This window comes from Strongylocentrotus purpuratus, unplaced genomic scaffold, assembly GCF_000002235.5.
Source record: "Strongylocentrotus purpuratus isolate Spur 01 unplaced genomic scaffold, Spur_5.0 spur5_scaffold_16, whole genome shotgun sequence".
NCBI classification, from domain to species: Eukaryota; Metazoa; Echinodermata; class Echinoidea; order Camarodonta; family Strongylocentrotidae; genus Strongylocentrotus; species Strongylocentrotus purpuratus.
In genome coordinates, this window is record NW_022145601.1 from 16,648,445 (window position 1) to 16,674,089 (window position 25,645).

The window sequence follows — 25,645 nt, forward strand, 5'->3', positions numbered from 1 at the left end:
CCAAAATTTTTAAGTCCAACTTAGAGATAAGTTCAACTAAGGATCTTTGTGAAACACCCCCCAGGTGATTGCGGAGGTGTGCCACATGCCGTCGCTCTGTTCGTCGGTGACTGTTCATGGGGTCTCCTAGCATGATGTGTTAAAGCACACACGATTAACGTAACCTGTCACGATCCAGGAATCTATGCTGAACAAACACTTCCCCTTAGTGTGCATCAACTCTATGTCGTTGACTCGTTATCGCTACGGAAACTTGCCTGACGCTGTCGCATGGCCAAGGTGAGGCACTGTACCCATTGCTCAGCGTTGGTTCCGTCCCGCGTCTTGAAGACGTACGTCTTCTGGTCCTCTGTGAAGATCTCAAAGGCCTTTGGAATGCTGCGGTCACGCCGACGCAACGTCTTGACGCTCTGCACCTTGCTTAGTTCAATGGGTAGGGTCCCTGTCATCTGCTGCAATGTTAACATTGAAGATGAGAGTTTCATTCTAGTGTTATAGTATAGAGATATCGACTACTTTGAGAGGCCTGGACCCAGGCGCGCCTCGGGTTCATGGCAGGATGTGCACGTTCCCTTGAGCCTATAAAACAGCCAGACCTCGAATATTAAAGCGGTGGATATGTCTTTTATTATGCTGAATTGAAACAAAAATCTACCAAGAATTATTACCTTATCCTTTTATTGAGTAAAGATTGGTTAAAACATCACGGAAAATCTGAGACACTGTCTGTTAATCTTCGCTGGAAAAATTACTGAAAGTTTCAATCATTTGGGAATCGCAGGCAAAAAGCACTGTATGGTGTCCGCTCTTACTCAAAGACAATTTTAACACGTAAACCAACGGGGATCGCAGCATGAGGGCAATTTTCAAAACACTATTGACAGGTAGCCAGGCATGGCTAAAATTAGGATTCCCATTTCGACCAATCAGATGGCTAGATTTCTAAAGAGGGGTATATAATAATTATTATATCCCTCACAGAAAATTTCTATTATATACATGAGAAAAGAGCATTTCACATGATCAATCAAATTTCTACTAGAAGGGCAGATATCGCAGAAGCCTTCGGAATGCTGTTGTCAAGTCGATGCAAGGTCTTGACACTCTGGACCTTGATTTAATAGCTCAAGGAATTTAGGGTGCTTGCATCTCCTGTAATGTTAACACTTATATTATCATTATACGTACTAGGGCAATAGTAATTACTTTATCCCTCATAAGAAACGTCATGTATGAGCATAATTCAAGAACTTTCGATGCGATCAATCAAACTTCTTTTAGAAGAGCAAATCTAGGCCTTTAATACTGCGCAATACTGCGAGAGGCGTGATAGCTCAGTCGGTAGAGCAGTGGTCTCGTTATCCGGTGATCCAGGTTCAAAACCAAGTCGATGTGCTAGTGCCCTTTGGTAAGGCATTAAGAGGACCTTAAGCCATCGGTCTTCTTGTTGCTTACTAACAAGCATTTATTGCTTTCTTAGCTGTCAGGTAAAATAACCACCACTATCAATCACAATGTACTTGCTCCTGCAACTATTGCTATGGTCTACAGTGTATAACCTGCACTTACCCAATTCCTTACTTCACCTCAAACCATAACCCTACATCAAAATTAAAAAATAAACCCATTGCAACCCTACCACTATATCTTTGATGGAATAAAGCCCCAAGCAACTGTAGCAGAAGTAAAAGTCATAGTAGAAGTAGTAGAAGTAGTAGTAGTAGTAGTAGTAGTATTTCACACTCCTTCTCACCGATTTGTTTTTGCTGTAGAGTAGTCTCTCTCCAGCCAGGGTGAAGTAGCGTGTTTTCCATCTCCTGAAGAGTTTCCAGCGGACTTTCTTCTCCTTCAGCTGACCTTCGATGAGGGGTTGATCCCCTGCAATCAAATCTGAAATATATCATAGGAATTATAATAACATTAAAGATACTATTTACCTTTTACAGCCAACATCAAATGTTGTAGAACTTTGCAGGAATTATGAATATGTCATGTACCGGTATGTCCTATTTTTGAAATTTAAACATTAACAGTGTCCTAGTATTCACATTTTGCAAGGAAACCTGTTTACCTTCTTACGACACTATTGAGTGACTGACGGACATCTTTTTTTCTTTGGTAATAACATACATGAAATGAGCTGTAACAGGTACATGCGCATTTGTCTACATTAATAACCCACTATTTGTAATGGCCGAAATTAAACTGATTGAATCTTTGTGCAGCACAAAACGAAGGACCATTCCGTAAAAGGGTCTGAAAATTATACTATTACTAAGGTGATTGCAATCACTCAAGTCGATTTGACAACTAATTGTCCTTATTTTCTCACTAAGAGCCATTTTCAAGCTCTTTCGTTTTGAGGGAAGTTCTAAATTAGTATTGTCTTTCAAATGCCGTTGGAATTTAACCTTTTCATTTTGGGGACATAGTACCTTTAATAAAAATAATAATGATTATTAAAAAAAACAATAATAATAATAACAATAACAATAATACTAACAACCATAATAATAATAATTGCACTAGTAATGACATTAACGATAACAATACTACTACTACTACTACTACTAATTATAATGATGATGTATTGGATAGTTTCATAGCGCTAATATCCACAGTGCAAGGTGCAACTGCATTCAGGTACTACCCCAGTTCTCGCAGGGCTAGTGATTTTGGTGCTCACAGTATTCACAGCATTTCTTAACACAAAGAACCCAATTAACACCTGGGTGGACAGTAGCACAGGTAATGTCTCGCAAACGGACATTAGTACTGTGCCGAGGCTCAAACCCATGACCTTCCCATCTCCAGTTAAAAGTTATTACTCACACTACTACAACACCTCTTCATTTAAAGAGAGTATTTTGTGAGTTTCAAGGTGCAATGCGTCACAATTTTCTCACACAATCTTGCCTGTATGAAAAAATCTCTTGGGCTATTATACCATTTACGATTACATGGAATACTGCTTAGTGGAGATAATTGTTCAGTTTGGTTCAGGAGAAAAATTTGGATTTTTAGCAACTTCAGAGCACAATTCATACACAAATATGCCACATTAATTCTCACTCTAAAAGAGTACTGGAACCTGTGACAGTATATTTATTTATAAACAAGACACCCGTAAAAACAGAAGGCTAGTTCTACAAAGTACAGAACATGTATGTAAGGATTAAGAGGTCTAGACCTGGGCCCCATTTCACAAAACTTGCAATCAGTGACAAATGACAATTTTTGTTATATGAAATCCTTGCTTCTGATTGGTTATCAGCATATTTTTCACTGATTTTTGTCATTTGTCATTGAAAAAAGGCTTTGTGAAACAGGTCCCAGGACTCTGCAGGAGTCACCAAAGACATAGTTTGTGCTTGAGTCCAAGGCACCGCATTGTGACGCTAAGTCTAAGGCCAAGGACAGGAGCATTTGGATGCAAACTGCTATACGAGTCCTGAATATTATTATCAAGGCCAGCCATGATTCCTTCAACACTGAACTTTAACGGGTTGAACACAGTTTCAAGTCTTTTCAAATTTACTTCATACAAATCAACAATGAAAAAAGAAAAGTAAAATTACAGGCAGAAAAAACATCAAGTGAAATTGTGCTCTGTAGGATTTTTTTTAAATGTCAAAAATCCAGAGCAAAACTGAGTTCTCCTCACAGTGTGTGTGCCAAACAGACAAAAACATTCTAGGAAGGCAAATATTCTTTTAACAAAAGTGTGCTTGCTGAACAAAAAGAGTTATCAATGAGTGACAATAGTTTAAAAAAACCCCAATTCTAACACAACAAACGATATTTAGTCCACTTGAAACTTCCCAATAGGTTAAAATTTACACACAGTTGAACCACGACATAGGACCGAAAATAGTTTCATAGTACCTTCAGCATTTATTCCAAATGGCATTGAATCAGGTGCCCCAAGCTTCACCATTTTGTCTGCATCCATAAGAAGTAAAACATAGTCCCTTATGAATAGTTCTATAGAGATATACCTTTACAGGGTATACTTTTTTTAAAGGCATCATAAGGAATAGAGGTGTTGAAACAATAAGCAAATAATTACTGATGACCCTGGCCATGGGACACACTACTGGTTTTAATCGCCGAGGTGATCTTTGGGCCAATAATGAGGGGTCAGTGACACAAAGACTCCATTTTGACAAAAAGTGGTTTATGTGTCACTGAGTTAAGTCTTTTTGTTTCCTGGAAAGCCCACACTTTTCTGAACAGTTTGATATCAAATACTCATTTTGGCAAAATATGGAGTTACGTCTTTGTGTCACTGAACCCTCAATACCTTGCCTCACCTACCAGCTAGGGAAGATTGTATAGCACCTGAGATGGCTATTTGTTGACAGTTGTCCACCCGCCAGATACGATTATTTGCTTTGCATCCCACATCAACAACACCTCTAGGTCTAGAGCCGACGTTAGGCCATTAAAAAAATTATACATGTTTGGCGTCCCCGCCCGCTTTCTTTTTTTTTTTTTTTTTTTTTAATTTTAAATTTTTTTTTTTTTTAAAAGAAAAAAAAACATGAAAAACACTGCTAAAATGCATCTATTTCTGATTAGAAATAAATGTTAATAAATGCCGGCGACGATCTTGAAAAAAAAGCCTGACTGTCAGTGAAAATTTACCGAGTGGCCATTTTGAAGAAAAAAAAGGGGCCTCCTCCTTCCTATTTTTGAAAAAAGTAGGACGCTAAACATGTTTTTTTTTTTTGGCCTTAGGTTGACTGCACTGCACTGCCCACTAGACATCTTCGTTGCACATACAAGCTTCGCATTGACCTATGTCACTAGTCTACGCATATCTAACATTGATATTTTACAAAAACCATGACCAATCATCTTATAGTGTCTATGTCTGTGCAGCTGTCTTCTCCCTCTTTAAAAAAAAATCTGTGGATATTCAGGGTCATTTGAACCATGTGCTAATTATGAACTGGTCTATAATTGTCCTAAGAGAGTAGGCCAGGGGGGGGGGGGATAGGGTAACTGTTTTGCAGTGGTAGTCTATGAAACAGCCAAGTCAAATCCCTTCACTCATCTTCCCACAAATCAATGTGATTAAACAACTATTTAACTCACCCATTTTATTTGGATTGCTGCAGAGAAAACACGTCCAGTTACATGTCTTGGTATTATAGGTGAACATATCATAGTAGCTGGCTCGACACAGCTGCCTTATCAAACCTTGTTGTACCTGTGACGAATAAGAAATGAATTTCACTGATAACAAATTAAACATAAATATGTGTGAGCGGATAATTCTGGTTTTGCAGTTTTAAACATTCAGTCAGGCTCTTTCACAATCATGAAAGATAAAGTTGAGTTTTGGTCATGCGATTGCATTGTGAAAGAAAAGGTGTGGAATGGATCAAAAAAAGTTGATCATGTAGCATGTAAGTATTGGTGTGTACTGCAAGGTTCTGGGAGTCATCACAATCATGACAAATTTGGCCCAGTCTTGGTAAAGTAACAAGCACTGTACACAGAAAGCTATATATGGGACAACACATATGGTGTCAGTCCTACTTATCTTGATTTATCTTTCTATGCTCATTACTCAGCCAGTATACATTTTCTTCCAAAATTGTTTGGCACATGACATTTATTTGTAATCTTGAACATTCAGTGTGAGTTTTGTTTGATTCTGTGAGAATTAATTTTCTTCTTTTACCAGAACTCACGTTTATCTTTAACAACCAAGATCTTACCGGCAGCATTGTTCATCATAAGGTGGGTAACTTTATTAGCATAAATACATGTATAGCAAGGCTTGCACTCATGTTTGACTATTCAATTTCAATCGCTAAGAGCAGAAAGAACAAAATTGCCACATAAACTGTGCCTACCCCCCCCCCCCCCCCCCCCCATTTCCACTTGGCATTGATTTAAAGAAATTATCACTTGAAAATTAGCATTAAAATCCTTACATTGGTGACATATTGAAAATGTCAAAATGTCATAATAATGTCATAATAATAATGACGGTCCATACAAATTTGCAATTCTAAAGGCCCACTGCACTACTTATAGCTACTTGCACCCTCTATACAGCCAACAATGGCTTAGCGGTACCCGTTGATCCCCCATGATGCCATTTTTCTTATGTTAATTGAGAGCTGATTGGAGGAGATAACCACCTGCCAATCTCTCCATGCCAAACTAGTGCAGAGGTAGTTTTTGGCAGCGTACATATGTTTCAAACATAAGACTTTTATCTGACAAACGTAGCAAAAGCATTTCCAATTCGAGGAAGAAAAGCATTCGGTGTTGCGTCCCCCTCCTCAAAATATTTAAAGACCGTCAATACTACTGGGCCAGAAGGGATTAGACCACACAGCGAGGTCACTGACAGGTGGCTATCTCATTAACTCAGCTCTCAACTAACATAAGAAAAAGAGGATCATGGGGGACCAACAGGCACCGATTGGGGAAGTTTTCTATATAGAGGGAGCAAGTTGCTACAAGTAGGATAGTGGGGCTTTAAAGCCTGTCCTGCGAGTGTGTGAACATATTTCCCACCTTTGCTTGTGGGAAGTTTTGGGTGATGAGTTTGAGGAAGGTCATGTTGCCACCGACGGTCTTCTGCTTCTCCCAGCTCTTCTTGAGGCTCTGCACTGCATTATCGTCCAGCGATACTGGGGTGGGAGAGGAAGCCTGCAAAGACACAAAGAAATGGTTACAAGGTTACGACATATCTGGGGGGTGTTTCACAAAGACTAATATTATAATAATATTTCAGTTCTTGTATGGCGCACAATACGTCATGAAATAACATCTCTATGCACTTCCAAAGAGCTTTGGAAATTATTACCCTAGCTTTAGCTCCGGCAGCCTTATCAGCGCACAGTGCATTTCAAGGAATAATCCTACCAGGTACCCATTTACCTCACCTGGGTTGAGTGTGGCAATTGTTGATCAATGTCTTGCCAAAGGACATTAGTGCAGCGGCGCGACTCGAACCGCGGACCTTGTGATCGACAGTCCGGTGGGGCATGGCAAGAAGTTGCAATCAATTGCAAATCCCCCAAATCAAGCGGAAGTCTTGCGATTAATTGCAAATTTGCAATTGATCAAAACTCAACTTTCTTGCAACGCCCCTTAGTAAGAGAGAGAGAGAGCAAGGGGGATATAAAAGCTAGATCTAGTTAACTTAATTTAATTGTAAAAACTTTAATCCTAACAAAATCCTAGGAAATCTAGGGGGTGTTGCAAGAAAGTTGAGTTGAAAATTTTGCCACTTGCAACCAATCGCAACTTTCTTGCAATGACCCATATGACCAACTTTAAGTTGGACTTAACTATGGCAGGCCATTCATGCCACTAGTTGCTATCACCACTGATCTCTCAATTATGATCTTTAGATAACCTTTTTTCCTTCAACAATGAACTATCAAAACAGGTAAATTCTGTAGATTTGTTAAGACTTGTACATCCCTTGAGAGACCAATGCCAGTAAATGGTGAGAGCAAACAGTGGCATGAACGACCTGCCATAGTTAAGTCCAACTTAAAGTCGATCTTAGTCTTTGTGAAACACTCCCCAGTTCACAATTTCCGAAGGCCTATTTGTAATCAACTCTATTTATGAACAGCGCAATGCAACATATACAGACTTCAATTTTCTAAAAGAATTTTCCCCCCTCTTTTTGTTCATGTAATGTGTGTAGATCATACCATCCTGGTTTAAAAGATGATACAAGAAATTTCACGGAGACAAGTTGAAGGGGGAACTGCTACAGGTTAAAGTTTCATCAATTCATCCTGCTGTTGGACTGTTAAAAGATAAAGGTGAGTTCTGGTAATGCGATTGCATTGTGAAAGAAACGGTGTGGAATGGATCATAAAAAGTTGATGATGTAGAATGTAAGTATTGGTGTGTACTGCAAGGTTCTGGAGTCATCAAGATCACAATAAATTTGGTCAAGTCTTGGTAAAGTTACAAACACTGTATACAGAAAGGTGTATATGGGACTACATGAACAGGTGGCGTAAAAATCCTACCCGGATTTTTACGATGTTACATGACATATTTAGAATATGAAGGCATTTGAAGAGCCATGCTTTTCAGGGAACATGTCTTATCTGATGTTCTTCCACACTTGCATAATAGGAATGATAACGCTCACAAATTATTTTTCACCTCTTCCCAGAACTCAACCTTCTCTTTAAGGAGGACAACCAACAACAAAAACATTTCAGGGTTTAAACTGTGCATATTCTTACTTGGAGATGTAAATATTTGAGATGTATCCATGGCAACATTTGTTTGGTTTCCATGGAGAATGGCAGGGTGCTGTAGAGGCAATGAGGTTCCTTTAACGAGCAAAAGAAGTCCAGCCTCCCTACCGGTCTGTTCCTTATGTCCTCTGGAAAGGAAAGGAGAAGAAATATTGAAAAACATAAACATATGAAATTAAATGGAGTAATTGGAGTATGCAAAGATGGTAAAATGTAGACCATGGGGGTGTTTCACAAAGATCGTAAGTTGAACTTATCTCGAAGTTGGACTTACAAGTTATGGAAAGCCGTTAGCATCTATGTTAATATTTTGTAAAAGCTAATCTAAAAGGCATAAAATGTTGATTCAAATCATTTATATTTCTATTATTAAGGAGATTTCATGTTCATGATGTGGAATTTATAAAAAGTCTAATAAACTTGAATTTTCGCTTTTGAAGATATTTTATATTAAGGCTACAAATGGCTCTCCATAACTTTTAAGTCCAACTTAGAGTTAAGTTCGACTTGGGATCTTTGTGAAACACCCTCCTGGCATCATCAACTAAATGACCTTGTGTCTTACTATATGTAGTTAGAAATAAAAAAAAAAAATTGTTTGCAAGTAATACTCTTCCTGTCTTTTATTGTAGTTGTTGTTGAACTGAGGGTTACAAGTGTGTTGCAGCTCTCCTGTATTAAATTTATGTTAAATATGCATAATTTCTTACATACAAATTGTACCGTTGGCATTTTAATGTGCACGAATTTGCATGCTTGAAAGGCGATTCAGAAACCAACAAATCAAAATTGAATCAAACAAATCTTCAGGGGGGTGTTTCACAAAGATTCTTAGTCAAACTTAACTCTAAGTTGGACTTAAATATTATGGAGTGCCATTTGTAGCCTTATAATAAAATATATTCAAAAACAAAGATTCAAGAATTTTAGAATGTTCATAAATTCCACATCAAGATCATGAAATCTCTGATGATAATAGAAAATATGAATGATTTGAATCAACATTTTATGCCTTTTGAAATAACTTTTACAAAACATTTTCAAGGACGCTAATGGCCTTCCATAATTGTTAAGTCCAACTTAGAGTTTTAAGTTCAACTTAGGATCTTCGTGAAACACCCCCCTGGTTCTATATCGTTCGCACAGAGCCATGATTTGTGAACTACATTGGCACACCTGACTTGTCATGCTTAGATCACAAGCCAACGTCAGTATGCTTTTTCGAATCATAGACCAGTTTACTAACATATTCAAATTTACAGATGTTTATTTCCTGGTATGGGGACCTCGTGACGGGTTATTCCATTAACCTGGTATTTATGAATGAACTACAATACTCGGAATCCAGTCTTCATATATATATATATATATATATTGTTGCTATGTCAGGCAAGCATTAAGCAAGCCTTGGGCAGGCTGTCAGGTTGTCAGGAACAACATTTGTTTAAAAAGATGCATAACATTTGAATATGCTAGTAATACGATCTATTGCTTCCGGCTTTATTTTATCGAAGATATAGGATTCGGGTCAGTTACAGTGTTTTGGTCGGGCATGAAGTTAAAAATTTGTTTGACGCTGGAGCATGTGTCCTATAACCAATGTCTTGGTCCTGTATTGCATACTAATAATAATAATGTTTGGTTCTTGTATAGTGCATATCACATTATAACGCCTCTATGTGGTTCCAAAGAGCTTTGGAAATTATTACCCTGGTTTTAGTATGGCTGCCATTACAGCGCTCTAGCATTTCAAGGAGTTAATTCCTGCCAGGTACCCGTTTACCTCCCCTGGGTCAAAAACCTTACGGATGCTAACCAAAGTCCCAACTTCAGGTGTGGATCTAACAGTATACCTAATCCTGACTCTTGCCCTAAAGCTAAACCCTGAAGCCAATTGCATCCCTAACCGTAACCACATAACCCTGACGAAATAAAGCCCAGTGAATGCATGTACTGTATGTCGCGGAAGCAAATAATAATAATAATAATAATAATATACCGAACTTATATAGCGCATATCACAATATGTCTCTATGCGCTGTAAGAAAGAGTAAGAAGGAAAAGTGGATAGAGTAACATAAGAAGAGTGAAATATGCTCAACATACTTTCTCTCGTTAACATTGGAAAGTATTTTTGAAAAAAAATGTTTTAAGGGGCCCCAGTTGTCAACAGTATCATATATTTTTTTAGATTTTCCGGTAATTTATTCCGAAGTTTGGCCGATGCAACCTGAAAAGAACGAGACCCGTAGAATTTAGTATTAATTTGTGGAATAGTGAGGAGAGACTTTTGGGAAGATCTGAGGGTTCAGTTTGAAACATATTGGGTAAGTAATTCCGTTAAATAAGTAGGAGCTAACCCTCTGAGGCACTTAAAGGTTAAATCAAGTATCTTGAGCAAATGTCTGATAATGACTGACTGACTGACTGACCTTGCACTGTGCATTCCTCTGGGATGGGAATCCTATCTTTGATAGAATCCATGTAACTGATCATTTCTCTCTGCCTTTTGAACAGGTACTGCTGCAAGCTGCTATCTCGATTACTCCCGCCACTCGTCATTGAGAGTCTAACGCTCAACCGAGGACCGTCGTTGATCCCTGGAGAGTTCTGCGACGTTGGCGACTGCGTGGTCGTGCTCGAGGGTGAGACTCTGCCTTGTAGGGATGTCCTACGCGTAGGCGTGGAATTACCATTCGCTTCAGCGTGAGTTTGTGCCGAGGATGGCGGGGGAGACTTCGGTGAAGTTGCACTTTCGTTCTCGGGAGAAGTCGTTAATGAAACGTGAAGATTTAGGCTTCCTTTGCTGGCCCGGTGCTGCCTGTTGTTTATCTTGCGTTCGAATTCCGACTTCCTTGTAGGTGATGTCGTCGCAGTCTGTTTGCGCGGCCCTGACTTGAGCGCCGCCGTGTTGCCCGCACTCGATTGCACGCTCCCTTTGCTCTCGCTCCTCCCGGCCATCTCCAGGACACCCAGACTGTTTGAGTTGACACGCCCGACGCCGAGAGGCGTGGTGTGGTGGAGGTGCAAGGCTTGTTCTGAATATGCGTGCCCCGGATGCCGTAGGGGCTGCAAGGAACCCTGCATGTCGCTGCGTGTGTGAGGGCGCCCTTGGGCTTTGCGGTACAATTTCTTCCTCTCTTCGGACATTTGACTGATATTGGTGGCGCTGAATGGCCTGTTATCCTGGGATAGATGTCTTGGTTCAATCATACTCACTGGTCTGTGCAGCCCATGTTCGCTGTAAAGGAAAGAAAATTTGTAACAGCAAGTTTAAATAAACTGGCCTTTGCAAGAAACAACCAATATTAGTGTAAATATATGTGATCACTGTACACACATAAACCTCATTTGGCATAAAATTATTTTCATAGACAGATTTTGCAATTCATGTACACATACATTGCTCTGAGTAAGGAAGAAAATGTGGCATATCTTTTCATTTCTTAGGCACAATTAAAGGGATTGGGTAACTTTGTTTCTGATTCTGAAACAAAATCCTGGATTTAGCTCATGCTGCACTGATAATTATAAACCTTTAGGTCAGTCAGGAACCCCATGGCTTTTACAAGCCGATCACCTGTCTGATTATCAAGATATTTTTTATTTGAAATCGCAATCATATTTTGTGTTTTCCTGACAGTTTTCATAACACTAGTCTATTGGGAAAAATGAGTATGGTAAAACCGGTCACTCAAAGATTTGTACTTTTTTGAGGCACTTCACGATCATTTTGAAGCATAATTTTTTGAGGGCTTCAATATTTCACCATGTCACAGGCACTGATAACTCGTAGGGCCATGCATCTCAGATTTAACATTGTTTAATGATGAAATGAAATTTATGATACATACAGATGAAATGAAAAGGTTCAAGTACAGCATCATACACATTAAATGAAGTGAAAAAGAGTATCAAATGTTCTTTATGTTATTGTTATACAAATCCCTTAAATATGGATTCCCAGGATTTTATGAAGAACTCAAAATCCCTGACTTTTCAGACATTCCTCTGAATTCCCTGATTTATTCTCTCCCTTTTTTTTAATAATTTTTTTTTTTTAATTTTTTTTTTTACTGAAGTCTGCCTAATAGAATTATAAATGGCAATATTTTTAAAACTGAAATGCCACCATAGCCAATCATCCATACCTAGTTTGGGAAAGAGATAAAATATAAGAGACCATTTTAATACCAATCTTTTTTCTGAACCAATCAAATTTCCTGATTTTTCCCTCACTGGATAAGAGAAAACTCATGTTCAAGGTTTTTCACTGATTCCTAGGAGATCCGACATTTGCTGCTGCGACATGTGCTCTTGGCTTTATTTAATCAACTATATAAGGCTGCAAGAGGGTTTTAGTTTTAGTTGGAATGCTCCCAAGTAAAGTGGAGAATGTGCAAACGTAAAGTAAAGAGTCATAACTGAATTCGATGACTGGGGTAGAGTGCTTTGATTAACTGGAAAGGCACTATTTAAAGGATTGGGGCATCAGTTTCCATGTGCAGAAGGCCATAATTTGCTGCTACCACTCCTGGTGGAAGTTCCATTAATGTGTGTACAAGTCTGCACACAGCAAGACCCCCTAGTCTCTCTGAGAGTCTTCGAGTGAGGGAACAGTGAGAAAATGAATTTATCATATGGCGGAATGGATGGGAAGTGCAAAGCATTACATAATGCCTGTTGGTAATAATACTGAAGGGTAATCCTGGTGATTAACAACACCTTTTATTGTGTAAATGCAACTGAACAGTGTAGGATGCCCCATGAGACATCTCTCCTACGCATCTTTAAAGGTAATGCAAGTTTTGGGAAATTTTGAAAATTGGATGGAAAGTAATTCTTTACAATTTTGATATATCTGGATGCCCCTATGGATGTATAAGAAAATGTAGCCCCTAAACCACTTCTGCTTTCGAGAAATTGAATAATCAAAAATTTACCCGTGCTCCCAGTAAATTTCAAATAGCGCCTAAGGCAATTCCATAGTAGCTACGACCATGAAAATCTCAGAATATGTCGTTCTGATATATAATTTCAAAGGGGAATAGCAAATCGGCCGATTGTAGTCAAGAAACATTGTTTTAAAGCTTAAGTAATATCAGTCTTGAGAGGGCTTTATACAACATAAATAGTTTATTATTTACAATTTCATCACTCTAGACTCGATTTTTCAACGGCGACAACGATCATTGAATATTGTAAAAGTGCATATGCCTCCAATATGTTCATTTGAACCAAATTCATGACCCCATACCAAAACGTTGTATTACCTTTAAAGGGAAAGTCCACCCCCAAAATAAGTTTGTTTCGATAGAGGCAGAATAATAAGAAAATCAGGTGAGTGAAAGTTTGAGCAAATTCTGAATGAAAATAAGAAAGTTATGAATTATTGAAGTTGTGATCAATCAAATACAAATTGGCAACTCTGTGACTTATTATACAAGCTCTCCTTCATTTGCTTTGTGCATAATATTCCATAAAATCATGTTTTCTTCGTTATTGATGACGGAATATATATTTGTTCCTTGCAGGGGCAGTATAGAAACATATTTGCAATTACTATATTTAGGGTGCATGTATGGTTGAAATTTTTCTTGAGGGAAATTGAAAATTTTAGATTTTTTTAGTACTGAGCAAATGGAAGTTGAGCTCGCATGATACGTCATAGAGTTGCCAATTTGTGTTTGATTGATCACAACGTCAAAAATCCTACCTTCCTTATTTTTAATCGGAATTTGCTCAAACTTTCACTGACTTGTTTCTCTCATTTTTCTACTCCTATTAAAACTAACTTAATTTCAGGGTGGACTTCCCCTTTAAAGCCAGTTATTATCATTGTTATTATTACCTGCCCACCGTGTCCCTCTGCAGCTGTTGAACTATCATACGAGCCGCCGTGGAATTGCTCTGGCTCTGCATGCTGATCTGTCGTATGTACGGACCCAGGATCCCCTTGTGCCGGTCCCCTATGCTCTTGATCTCGATCAGGATGGCGGGTAATGCGGTCTGGTCCACGCAGGCAAGTTCCTGGACCAGGAAATCGATACAGTCCTCACCAGCCTCCTGCGAAAGGCATGAAAGAAGCAGGTACGATTAATAGACTGCTCAGACTATGGATGTTCGTACAGAAATTGTATAAAGAAACGGATAAGAAATTCTATTAAGAATTGTATAAAGAAACGTATAAAGAAACGTATCAAGAAACGTATAAAGAAAGGTATAAAGAAAGGTATATTAAAAGAAGCCCATAAAGAATCATTGTACAGCGAAAGGAGCGTACATGTACAGACCATAAATAATAATAATAATGTTATAACAACTTTTCGTTTAGAAGTCAGTTGACATGACAGCTGGTCATTCGTCAGTGCGCACTCATGCTGAGCCCACTAGTGTTCTTTGGCAAGACATTAATCTACATTTACCACTCTCCACCCAGGTGTTCGATGGTTACCGATAGGAAGGATTTCCTTGAATGCTTTGAGCACCGATACCGGCAGCCAAGATAGAGCCAGGGAAATATTGAAGCGCCCTGAGCACCTTGTTGGGTGAATTTCTTTAAAGCCTGTCTGCACTAGTTTGGCAAGGGGGATTAGACCTTCCTGCAAGGTCACTGACATCTGGTTATCTCATCAGATCAGCTCTCAATTAAGAAAAAGGGGATCATGGGGGACCAGCAGGCATCGATTAGGCATTGTTTGCTATATATAGGGCGCAAGTAGCTATAAGCAGCGAAGTGGGGCTTTAATATATTCATCATCATCATAATCATCATCATCATTACTATTTCTATTACTATTACTACTATTAATTCTATTACTATTACTAATACTATTACTCTTACTCTTACTCTTACTCTTACTCTTACTATTACTATCACTATTACTCTTACTCTTACTATTACTCTTACTCTTACTCTCACTCTTACTCTTACTAGTACTTTTACTATTACTCCTATTACTCCTCCTATTACTCCTACTATTACTCTTACTCTTACTATTACTATTACTCTTACTATTACTATTACTATTATTGTCAAGGGTAAACTTACAGGACTCAGCCTGCCCACAGCACCAAATATCTTGCCAGCCATGGAGAGCAGCCCTGGCTGTCTCCTGATCCCGGCCTGCAGCTTGGCAAGGCAGAGTGTGAACGGAACTGGGTCGATGGACTATTACTTAAACTCTTTTACTCTTACTATTACCATTAATCTTACTCTCTTACTATTACTCTTACTCTTACTATTACTATAACTCTTACTATTACTCTTACTATCACTCTTACTATTACTCTTACTAGTACTTTTACTATTACTCTTACTATTACTCTTACTCTTACTCTTACTCTTACTATTACTATTACTCTTATCATTGTCAAGGGTAAACTTACAGGACTAAGCCTGCCCACAGCACCAAATATCTTGCCAGCCATGGAGAGTAACCCGGGCTGTCTCCTGATCCCGGCCTGCAGTTGGGCGAGGCAGAGTGTGAACGGAGCTGGGTCGATGGATGCGATGTCGACCAGGGCTGAAAGCACTGTCTGGGAGGTCGTTGGGTTGTTCAGATTGGCCACCAGGACAGGGACATAGTCCTTCAGGATCTGGGCAAGGAGATACAATGGGTGGCTTAGTTTGAAAGCGAGTGGGTCATCAGTTTCCACGTGCAGAAGGCCATAATTCGCTGACACCAGACTTGGGGGAAATTTAATTACAAGTCTGCACACAGCAAACCCGTAGGTCCATCAAGAAATACCCTTTCGTCTCTCGGAGAGTTTTCGGGTGAGGGAACAGTGAGATAATGACTTTACCTTGTGGAGGAATCGATGAGGAAATACAAAGCATTACATAAGGCATTTTGGTCATAAAACTTGAGGCTAATCCCGGTGATTGACAATGCCTGTTATAGGGTAAACACCTGAACAGTGTGGAAGTTCCCAAGAGAGCCCACTACTATGCGTCTTTAAGAGTAGATATTACACCTACATGTTCTCTGTGTATGTGTGTATCTCTTTCTCTGTCTTTCTCTTTGTCTCTCCTTCTCTCTTTGTCCCCTCTCTCTCTCTCTCTCTCTCTCTCTCTCACCTGTGCCATTATTTCAAACAATATATATTTCTCCATCTGTTTCTGTATACATGTCTCCCCCCTTCTGTCTCTCCCTACCCCTCTCTTTTCTTTTTTCTTTCTCTCTTTCTCAATGAATCTTTCTTTTTTTTTCATCTCATTAAATTATTCAATGCATTAAACTCTAACAAGGTATGAAACTAACTGCTCTCATCACATGATTGAAAATGGGAAATCTGGGGGGTGTTTCAAAAAGATACTAAGTCGAACTTAACTCTAAGTTGGACTTAAAAATTATGGAGAGCCATTTGTAGCCTTAAAATCAAATATAAAATTCACAAATTTTAGACTTTTTATAAATTCCACATCGAGAAAGTGAAATCTCCCTGATAATAGAAAATATGAATGATTTGATTCAACATTTTATGCCTTTCAAAAAAACTTCTACTAAAAATGTTCATAGATGCTAACGGCTTTCCATAAATGTTAAGTCCGACTTTATTAGAGATAAGTTCAACTTAGCATATTTGTGAAACACCAACCCACAACACAATTGAAATTCAATTGGACTAACTTTAGGTTTCCTTTTAGCCATGAGTGCCATGAGTTGGAGGATGTTGGACTTCTCGTTCTCATCACAGTCTGGTAGAATGGAGACCAGGTCTGGAAGACAGTCCTCAATGGGGCCAGGATCTTCAGTGTAGATCTGCGGCAGGATACGGGTTAGGGATCTGTTGCCTGAGAATCGTAGAGGAAAAAATTGACCAACTTCTTTGCAATAACAACATATGCATTTACATCCATCACAAATATTTAAAGAGATATATTAAAAGGATAGGTGAAATTGGAAAGTCCGTTGAATTTGGTCATTGGTATCTTGTTCTTTATCAGGAAACTGATTAGATAAACACTCTTTAAATTTCTTCACACATTTATGAAAATCAAGAAGATTATTTTATTTCTGTTTTTATATATTTATATATATACATTATCGACACAAACATGGAGGTCGAGAAGACGTTTTTTCCATATTTTTCATCAGACCAATAACACTGAAAATATCTGTTCACGTAAATGTTAAAAAGATAAAAGTCTATTAAAGTGAATCGTATCACAAAAAACAATGGGTGTACTCAATTAGGGAATATCCAGGAGCAAAGTCAGTCTGTGGAACTCTTTTTTTTTGGGGGGGGGGGGGCTTTCCTAACAAGCAACATTTAGAATTAACGTTTTACAGTTCCAAATAGTAACATACGCTGATCGTTACAGGAGGAAAACAGAGACATCCTTTGCTGTATTCGTTCAAAATACATGTACATAGTATAAGCAGATGCAGACTCTCTATATTAAACCTCGCATTATTAATATGCCCTACATGAGTATATTACATGAGTAGAGCAGGGAAAAAAATACTTTACAAATTTTGGGGGCTACTTTCAAGCTTGCTTGCATAAAAAAACACTCTTTATTTTGTTTTGCATTGAACTCTATGCAATTTTGGGGGACTGTTTTATGACTTTCTGGGGCTCTTTTTAGCATTTCGGGGGGCTACTTCACCCTGAGCCCCGTGTATTTTTTCCCCTGGTGTAGAGATCTACCTTGAGTGATGCTCTGTATGATAGCTCTGCAGTGCTCTGCAAGCAGATGTGCATTCTCTATAGCAGCCAGGGCAAGATAACTAGACACGTTCCTAATCAGATCTCGATTCCCGTGACGCAGGAAGCGTATCGCCACCGGAAGAGCCAGCTCCATCACGCTCCGCTTGCCGTAGTTTTGCTGAAATCCAAAGGAATTGAGAATATTTGATCGTTTCAGGGGAAAAAAATACTTAACAAATTTTGGGGGGCTACTTTTCAAGCTTGCTTGCATCATTGCATGAAAATAACACTCCTTGATTTGTTTTGCATTGAACTCTATGCAAATTTTTGGGGCTCTTTTATGACTTTCGGGGGCTCTTTTGGGCATTTTGGGGGCTAATTCGCCCCGAGCCCCCGGGTAGCTCACTGTCTGTGTGTGAACGAAGGCTTACCATAAACAAGCAGCTCATGATGTCCGAGGCGATCTTGGCATGGGGTGGATCCTCATCTCTCGTGGTAAGCTTGAGATTGTGATGAAGACAAGACTGCCAGAGAGACACCAGGGCTTCCACATGCTCTTCAATGGAACCAGTATCCCTGTCAAAATAACATGAAAATAGAACAATAACAATAACAACAACATCAATCAGGGACAAAATTAATCAAAACATTTTGGGGGCTACTTTTCAAGCTTGCTTGCATGAAAATAACACTCTTTAATTTGTTTTGCATTGAACTCTATGCAAATTTTGGGGCCCTCTTTTTTACTTTTGGTGGCTAATTCGCCCCGAGCCTCTGTGTATTTTTTTCCCTGACAACAATGATCATGATGTTAGTGATTGTGATTATGATAACGATGATAAGGTGATTATAATGATGTTAATGATGTTAATGATGATGGTGGTGATGATGATGATGATGATGTTGAGATGATGATGATGGTGATTGTGATGATGATGATAAGGTGATCGTAATGATGTTAATGATGATGGTGAGGGTGATGATGATGGTGGTGATGATGGTGATGATGATGATTATGATGATGATGAAGATGACGGTGGTGATGATGATGATGATGATGATGATGATTATGATGATGATGATGATTATGATGATGATGAAGATGATGTTGATGGTGGTGATGATGATGGTGGTGATGATCATGATGATGATGGTGGTGATGGTGATGATGATGATGATGATGATGATGGTGAAGATGATGTTGATGGTGGTGATGATGATGATGATGATGATGTTAATGATGATGTGGTGATGATGGTGATGATGATGAAGATGATGTTGATGGTGATGATGATGGTGGTGGTGGTGGTGATGATGATGATGATGATGATTATGATGATGATGATGATTATGATGATGATGATGATGATTATGATGATGATGATGATGGTGATGATGATGAACATGATATTAATGGTGATGGTGATGATAACAGTGAAGATGATAATGATTATGTGATGATGATATTAATGAATGATGATGGTGATGATGGTGATGATGATGAAGATTTTAATGATAATGATGATATTGATAATGATGGTGTAGGTGATGATGATGTTGATGATATTAATGATGATGGTGATGATGATGAAGATATTGGTTGCAAAGATGATTAGGATGGTGATGACAGTAATGATGATGATGATGAAGAAGCAATACATTTGGCTGAAGAACAGGGCCAGTATTCAATTTAATACTTTAATTCAATTTTAGCAGGTAACTTTGCTAGTAATTCATTATTAGTGTAGCTTTTCAAGTGAAATGGCGTAAATCTCATTCCGATTATATTTAACTTTAGTAAGCCACCTTTAAGTCCAAATTCTGCTTAAGTCTGCAAGGGAGCTGTCAGTTTACATACTGTATACAATACTTGGCTGAAAGCTTAAATTAAAGGGATAGTTGAGTTCTGTTTTCAGTCCAGAAATGCCATCAAAGTGCATGGTTATTGCTCTTATTCTTATCTATGACAATTCTAGTGCCCTTTTAGAAGCTAAAATTGCTATGAAGGTAGTTTTAGACCCCCAAATGTGTGAAATTTATCCAATACGATCATACCAATTCAGCTCCTTTTTCAAAAAAAATATGGTGACCGTTAATTAGTTATTTAATTAAAAATAACAATACATGGGCCGGCTGGTTTGTGCGTAATATACCCAACACAAAAATGCCACCAAAAAAGCCGACATCGGCATTGGCTGAAATACGACGTAGAAGGAGCTATTTCGTTTTTTTTCAACGGCTCTTTCAAATTATCTAATATTTGTGGTGGTACACAAGTATTAGAAATCATATATTTATGGATATTTCAGCCATCTCTGAACCGATTTTGATCAAACAAAGATGATTTTGTCATTGTTCTTTCAAATTTGACACTCAGTTTTTCATTATCTCACAAAAAAATTATTTTGTGTAGCGCCCTCTGCAACAAAACTCAACTATCCCTTTAAGTGCCACCCAAGTCCCAAGGTCAATTGAATAATGACAGTCTGGCACAGGTCACCTCACCCCCAAGCCCTCCAAGTAGCCTGCGTAATGATGCAGTTTTCTTGTTTTCATCGATTTAGGTTTTGTTCACAATATAAAAACAGCCCCTTGAGAGGAATATATGTATAGGCCTACAGTTAAACAACTAAATTATTCATACCATTACCAAGTTGAAGTTTTGTCATTTTTAAAGAAGGTAAACAATTGATTTATACCGATTAGTGTTTCTTCAGAATTTTAAAGATAAAGACCAGTTATGGTCATGCGATTGCATTGTGAAAGAAAAGTTGTGGAATCGATCAGAAAAGGTTGATCATCTAGCATATAAGTATTGGTGTGTACTGCAAGGTTCTGGAATCAGGGCAATTCCACGGTAACGGAAGGACACTCAGACAAGATTTTTGAACTTCAGGTTCATACTAAAAGAACTGTTTTATTAGTATAAGATGTGAAACAGTACAGATATAATACCTATATAAGTGCCTTTAATTCTCCCCCAAAAAATTGTCATTATAGTTAAGTAGTTTAAGAATGTGCATATTAATTATCTCGGTAACGGAAGGACATAAAAATGGACATGGTTTTTCCAGTTAATTAGTGTTTATCCAAACTTTGTGAAGTTGATGAAGCTTTCCACTTGACTGAAACACATTTTGTTCCCCATAGTTTAATACATACTAATAAAACATTTCTTTTAGTATGAACCTGAAGTTCAAAAATCTTGTCTGAGTGTCCTTCCGTTACCGTGGAATTGCCCATCATCAAAATGATAAGAAATTTGGCCCAGTCTTGGTAAAGTTACAAGCACTGTACACAGAAAGATGTGTATGGGACTACGCGACACGCGCACAATATCTATCAGGTCCAAATAAGATATAATATTTTACCAAATATATCAATTAGTAGGCGGTTTCTCGGCAAAATTTGTATCATCACATATTAGTCAAAACATATTTGTTCACATGATTGGTAATAAGAGCTTACATTTCATTTTTTGAGAGGGGGGCGTTTAAAGCTTATTGTATACTAAAAGTATTCAACAAAGATCCTAATTCAACCAGTCCATATTGCATTCTTGAGTTATGAATATCACATGCACACACACAAAATTCAAATTTACAAGGAGTATGAATAATTCAGTTGTTAACTGTATATTAGATGATGGCATCACGATGGTATGTATTAAAGGTACTATGTCCCATTTGCAGGCCAAACAAATGAAAAAGTTAAATTCCAACTGCATTTGAAAGATAATACTAATTTAGAACTTCCCTCAAAAAGATGGGGCTTGAAAATGTCTTCAAGTGGGAAAATAATGACTATTAGTTGTCAAATCGACTTTAGGGCTATAGAGCCCAAAAGTAATAATCTTGATTTTCACACAATTGTACCGAATGGTCACATGTTTTATGCTGCGCAAAGATTCAATCAGTTTAATCTTGGCCATCACAAGAAGTGGGTTATTGATGTAGACAAATGCTCATGTACCCTTTATAACTCTTTTCATGTATGTTATTACTAAAGAAGAAAAAAAGCCAGTCAGTCACTCAATAGTGTCTGACAGTAAAGTCTAGCAAGTAAACGGGTTTCCTTGCATAATTTGAATATGAGGACACTGCTAATGTTTAAATTTCACAGATAGGACATACATGACATATTCATAATTCCTGCAAAGTTCTACAGCATTTGAGGTTGGCTGCAAAAGGGACATATAATAGTACCTTTAAAGGGTAACTACAAAAAAAATTGAATTTTCTATCATTACTTTTACGACATTACATGGACATGGACAATGCAAATTTTGCCTCCCATTCCCATAGTTACGCTTTCAAAAAGGACAGGGAAAATTGTGGGAAGAAGGAGCAGGGAAAGAAGGAGGATACTTTGGATGGACAGTCTGCAGAAATTGTTGGAAGAGAGAGGAGTGAAAGAACTGGGAGTGGTACTAATACAGAAGGCTAGAAACCGAGGGTTGTGGAACAGCATGATCGCCAAAGTCAATCGATATGGCACTTAGAGAGAGAGAGTGACCCTTTCAAACTGACCTGATTGCTGTCGTGACTCTTGTGATGCAAATCTCCACAACGGCCTGGTCGTTGTCACTCCTCACGTAATTCTCAGAGGACGCTATCTCCTGAATGCAGTAGAGGGCAGCAGACAGATCGTGGACGATGTCGGAGTCCGGTACAGAGAAGAGATCTCCGGCCCGCGAGAGATCTCTTCGGGACAGCACTTGGCTGAATAAGTCGTGCATTATGGCATAGTTTTGTCAGTCACAGGTTTCTTCTTCAACTTCAAGGTGCTTTTGATAGGGCATATCAGGTGTAAGGCAGAATTTTTCTTTTAACAATAGGTAATAAAAATGTTCACATTTTGACACTCAGCTTGACACTCAGCTTGATCATATGCAGTATGCCAATTTAGTTTCCATCTCTGCAAATTTCTCTGGGAACCTGGTGAAAACAAAACAAAACAAAACAAAATTAAACAATGTCTAATTTCAAACAGGCGGTAAAGCAAAATACTTTTTGCCAATATCCTAGTTCAGGCCTAATATTGGTTACAATTAAAAGATTACGACGGCATGCAGTCACAAACTCCAGATCATGCTGGGAGGCAGACCAAGAGCTTCAGTTTCTGATGTCGACGGTTCTTCCATTGAGAAAACGTCTGGCTTCACTGACCGCCTCAATACAGTGATTGAAGTGTATTGTATAGGGATATATGTTACGCAATGCAGTTTGTGTGTGATTGCTGATCTCATCGCGCACAAAATGCAGGAGCTTCATGAAAATGCAGATTACCTGAAAGTAAGTCCCTTTATATTTATGTTTTACAGTGATTTGTTTTTAATCATCAATTTTTATCTTCTAGATCTAGTCTAAATCAAACTGTTAAGTCTAGGCCTACTAGATAAAGGAAAACCAAGGGCAAACTTTTCGCCAGACTTGATCTGGCTAAAATCCTTAGTTAATAATAACCCCCCCCTCCCCCACACTTGTGCGTGTGGCAATTAGAGTGTCTGTGTATGGGGAAAGTTGACAAATGTCAGTTTTATTAAAGAATTCACCATACCAGGTACCGTATTTGCCGGCGATAAGGCCGCAGCGCTGTATAGGCCGCACCCCCGATTTCGACATTTAAAAAAAAAAAAAAAAAATTGTTTTTTTTGTTTTGTTGTTGTTTTGCTGCCGAAAACCCATGCGTGGAAGGACCTTCATTTAACATCGAGGTGCAGTTAAAGGCGCTGATTTGTGCTTGTAAACTTGTCACAAATAATAGTAACAATGTCGTTTTTAGAAGAATGTGTAAGATCATTAATGTGAATTAAAAACAATAAAGTACCAGTGGTGTACCTTGTGGTACACCATTTGTTACAGAAAAAAATTTGAGGAACTATTATTATAAACTACATATTGAGATCTATTAGAAAGATTACTTTCAAACCAAGATGACAGTCAAATTTTAGTGTTGTTGTAGTTTCCGAGTGGTGAGTCAACACACTGATTACTGAGCTGGGAGACATTGCCAGGCATAGCGCCATAAATCGAAACTAAAAAAAAAAAAAAAAAAAAAAAAACTTTACTCTTTCGCCGCATAGGCCGCACCCCGACTTTTTGATATTTTCTCTTCCAAAAATACTGCGGCCTATACGCCGGCAAATACGGTATGCATCAGACGGTTATTTCTGTCTGTATAAGTAGAAGGGTTCCGTCTGTCTTGCAGGAAATTAAGTGTCAACAGACAAAATTAAATATTGTTAAAAAACTCCTCTAATAAAGCCGAGCTGAGGGATTTTTCTGTCCATGTGTTGGTAGGAGCAGACTTTTCACACACAGCTAAAAATCATCGTATCTAGAGCTGATTAAGCTGTTTAACTCAACAGCTTTAAAGTAAATTTTCCGTGTGAACGTCGTTTATACGATGTTCGGACAGATACAAAGTCGCAATTCATACGCCCTTCAAAGCAGGCTGCAGATACGAAGTGCGTATCTAGAGAGCTTGACATTATGTGTGTGAACGGATATACATGTTAAAACATGTGTTTAAACGCTCAGTACAGTAGGGCCATTGCGCATTTACAAGCAGTGACAGAGCAGTGAATCTCGAACGACCGCACCAAAATTTTCTGTGTGTGAATGATGCTTGTATCTAGATCTAGATCTGAATATCTAAAGCTGATTAGTTTAAAGCTCTTTAGACTAGACTAGACTAATCAGCTTTAAATAATTTTACCCGTGTGTGAAAAGGTTGTAGGAATAGGATACATGGTATCCAGGACATGTCATTAGTTTTATACCATGGCATGAGTCATCACCAGATCAGATGACTTTTTACTTTGATAATTACTAATTTTCCAGTGCAACAAAGTCAAATTGAAAGTGCAAGCAACAAGATCTCCAGTAAACAACAACAACAACAACGGGATTGAAAATCAGTTAACATGGCCTGGTCAAACAGAGAGAGCATTCAAGTTCATCAACAATCTGACAACAAATCATGAAGTCGATCAATAAAAAAGAGACTCAATTCCTTGTCTCGGCACAATTAACAATAACACTACAGTACACAGTGCAGCAGTGCGCGGTCAGTGTCGGCGATACAGCTGCAGTCAGATTAGATGACAAATAAACAGATACAGAATTGCACTTACCATGTTGACTATGCTGACTGTGTTAGAGGTCGACAAGCCCCGTTTTCTCTCATTGGTTTGGCATTCTAATGAAGATAATCAGCTCAATATTTATCTCAGTTACGAATCAAAAGAGAAATGTAATTCGTGTAGCACTGTGAACATGTAGCTTACAAATTTGCTGTGTATATATTGCATGTATCGCCGTCGGTGCATGCCACTAAAGCATTCGTCACCAACTTGTATTTCCTCCTCAGCGCACAAAATCAACGCCATATAGCGTCATTCTAAACCCAACGCAAGTGCGATAGAATAAAAGGCCCACACAGACCCCGCCCTCTATAAACATGACAATTCACAATAATTCCCCCAATCTTCAACCCTTTCAATCAACAATATCAATTTAGCCAGCTGTTTATTTTTTGGATTGATTACAATGGACTTCAATTTTCTTGAGCGCTTTCAGACTAAACAAACACAACTGTTCTTATTTCTTTACCTGCATGATATGACCATGCCACGCCAAATGATGGATAGTTTTCAAACAAGCGAGTTAATACTTTTAGTTATAATTATGTTTCAGCTATTATACTCGACAAAGTCCGTTCTTTTC

General features: G+C 38.4%; 1 protein-coding gene across 2 annotated transcripts; it reads right to left on the bottom strand.

Moving 5' to 3' along the window:
- On the bottom strand, positions 1–25,388 carry LOC582128 (ventricular zone-expressed PH domain-containing protein homolog 1). 2 transcript variants are annotated; one of them, XM_030986919.1, is made up of 14 exons: positions 25,054–25,388; positions 22,445–22,852; positions 18,347–18,491; positions 17,916–18,093; positions 16,892–17,055; positions 15,648–15,857; positions 14,110–14,324; positions 10,691–11,499; positions 8,244–8,386; positions 6,541–6,675; positions 5,101–5,215; positions 3,886–3,942; positions 1,754–1,890; positions 1–452 (listed from the first exon to the last, which is right to left on the bottom strand). In XM_030986919.1, the coding sequence occupies exons 2-14, from the start codon at positions 22,651–22,653 to the stop codon at positions 222–224; spliced, it is 2,748 nt and encodes a 915-aa protein (XP_030842779.1). In that variant the 5' UTR covers positions 22,654–22,852; positions 25,054–25,388; the 3' UTR covers positions 1–221. The 2 variants fall into 2 exon arrangements, with proteins under 2 accessions (XP_030842779.1, XP_030842780.1); XM_030986920.1 differs by lacking the exon at positions 3,886–3,942 and having other exon boundaries at positions 2–452; positions 25,054–25,387.
- Positions 25,389–25,645: the final 257 nt, after the last annotated feature.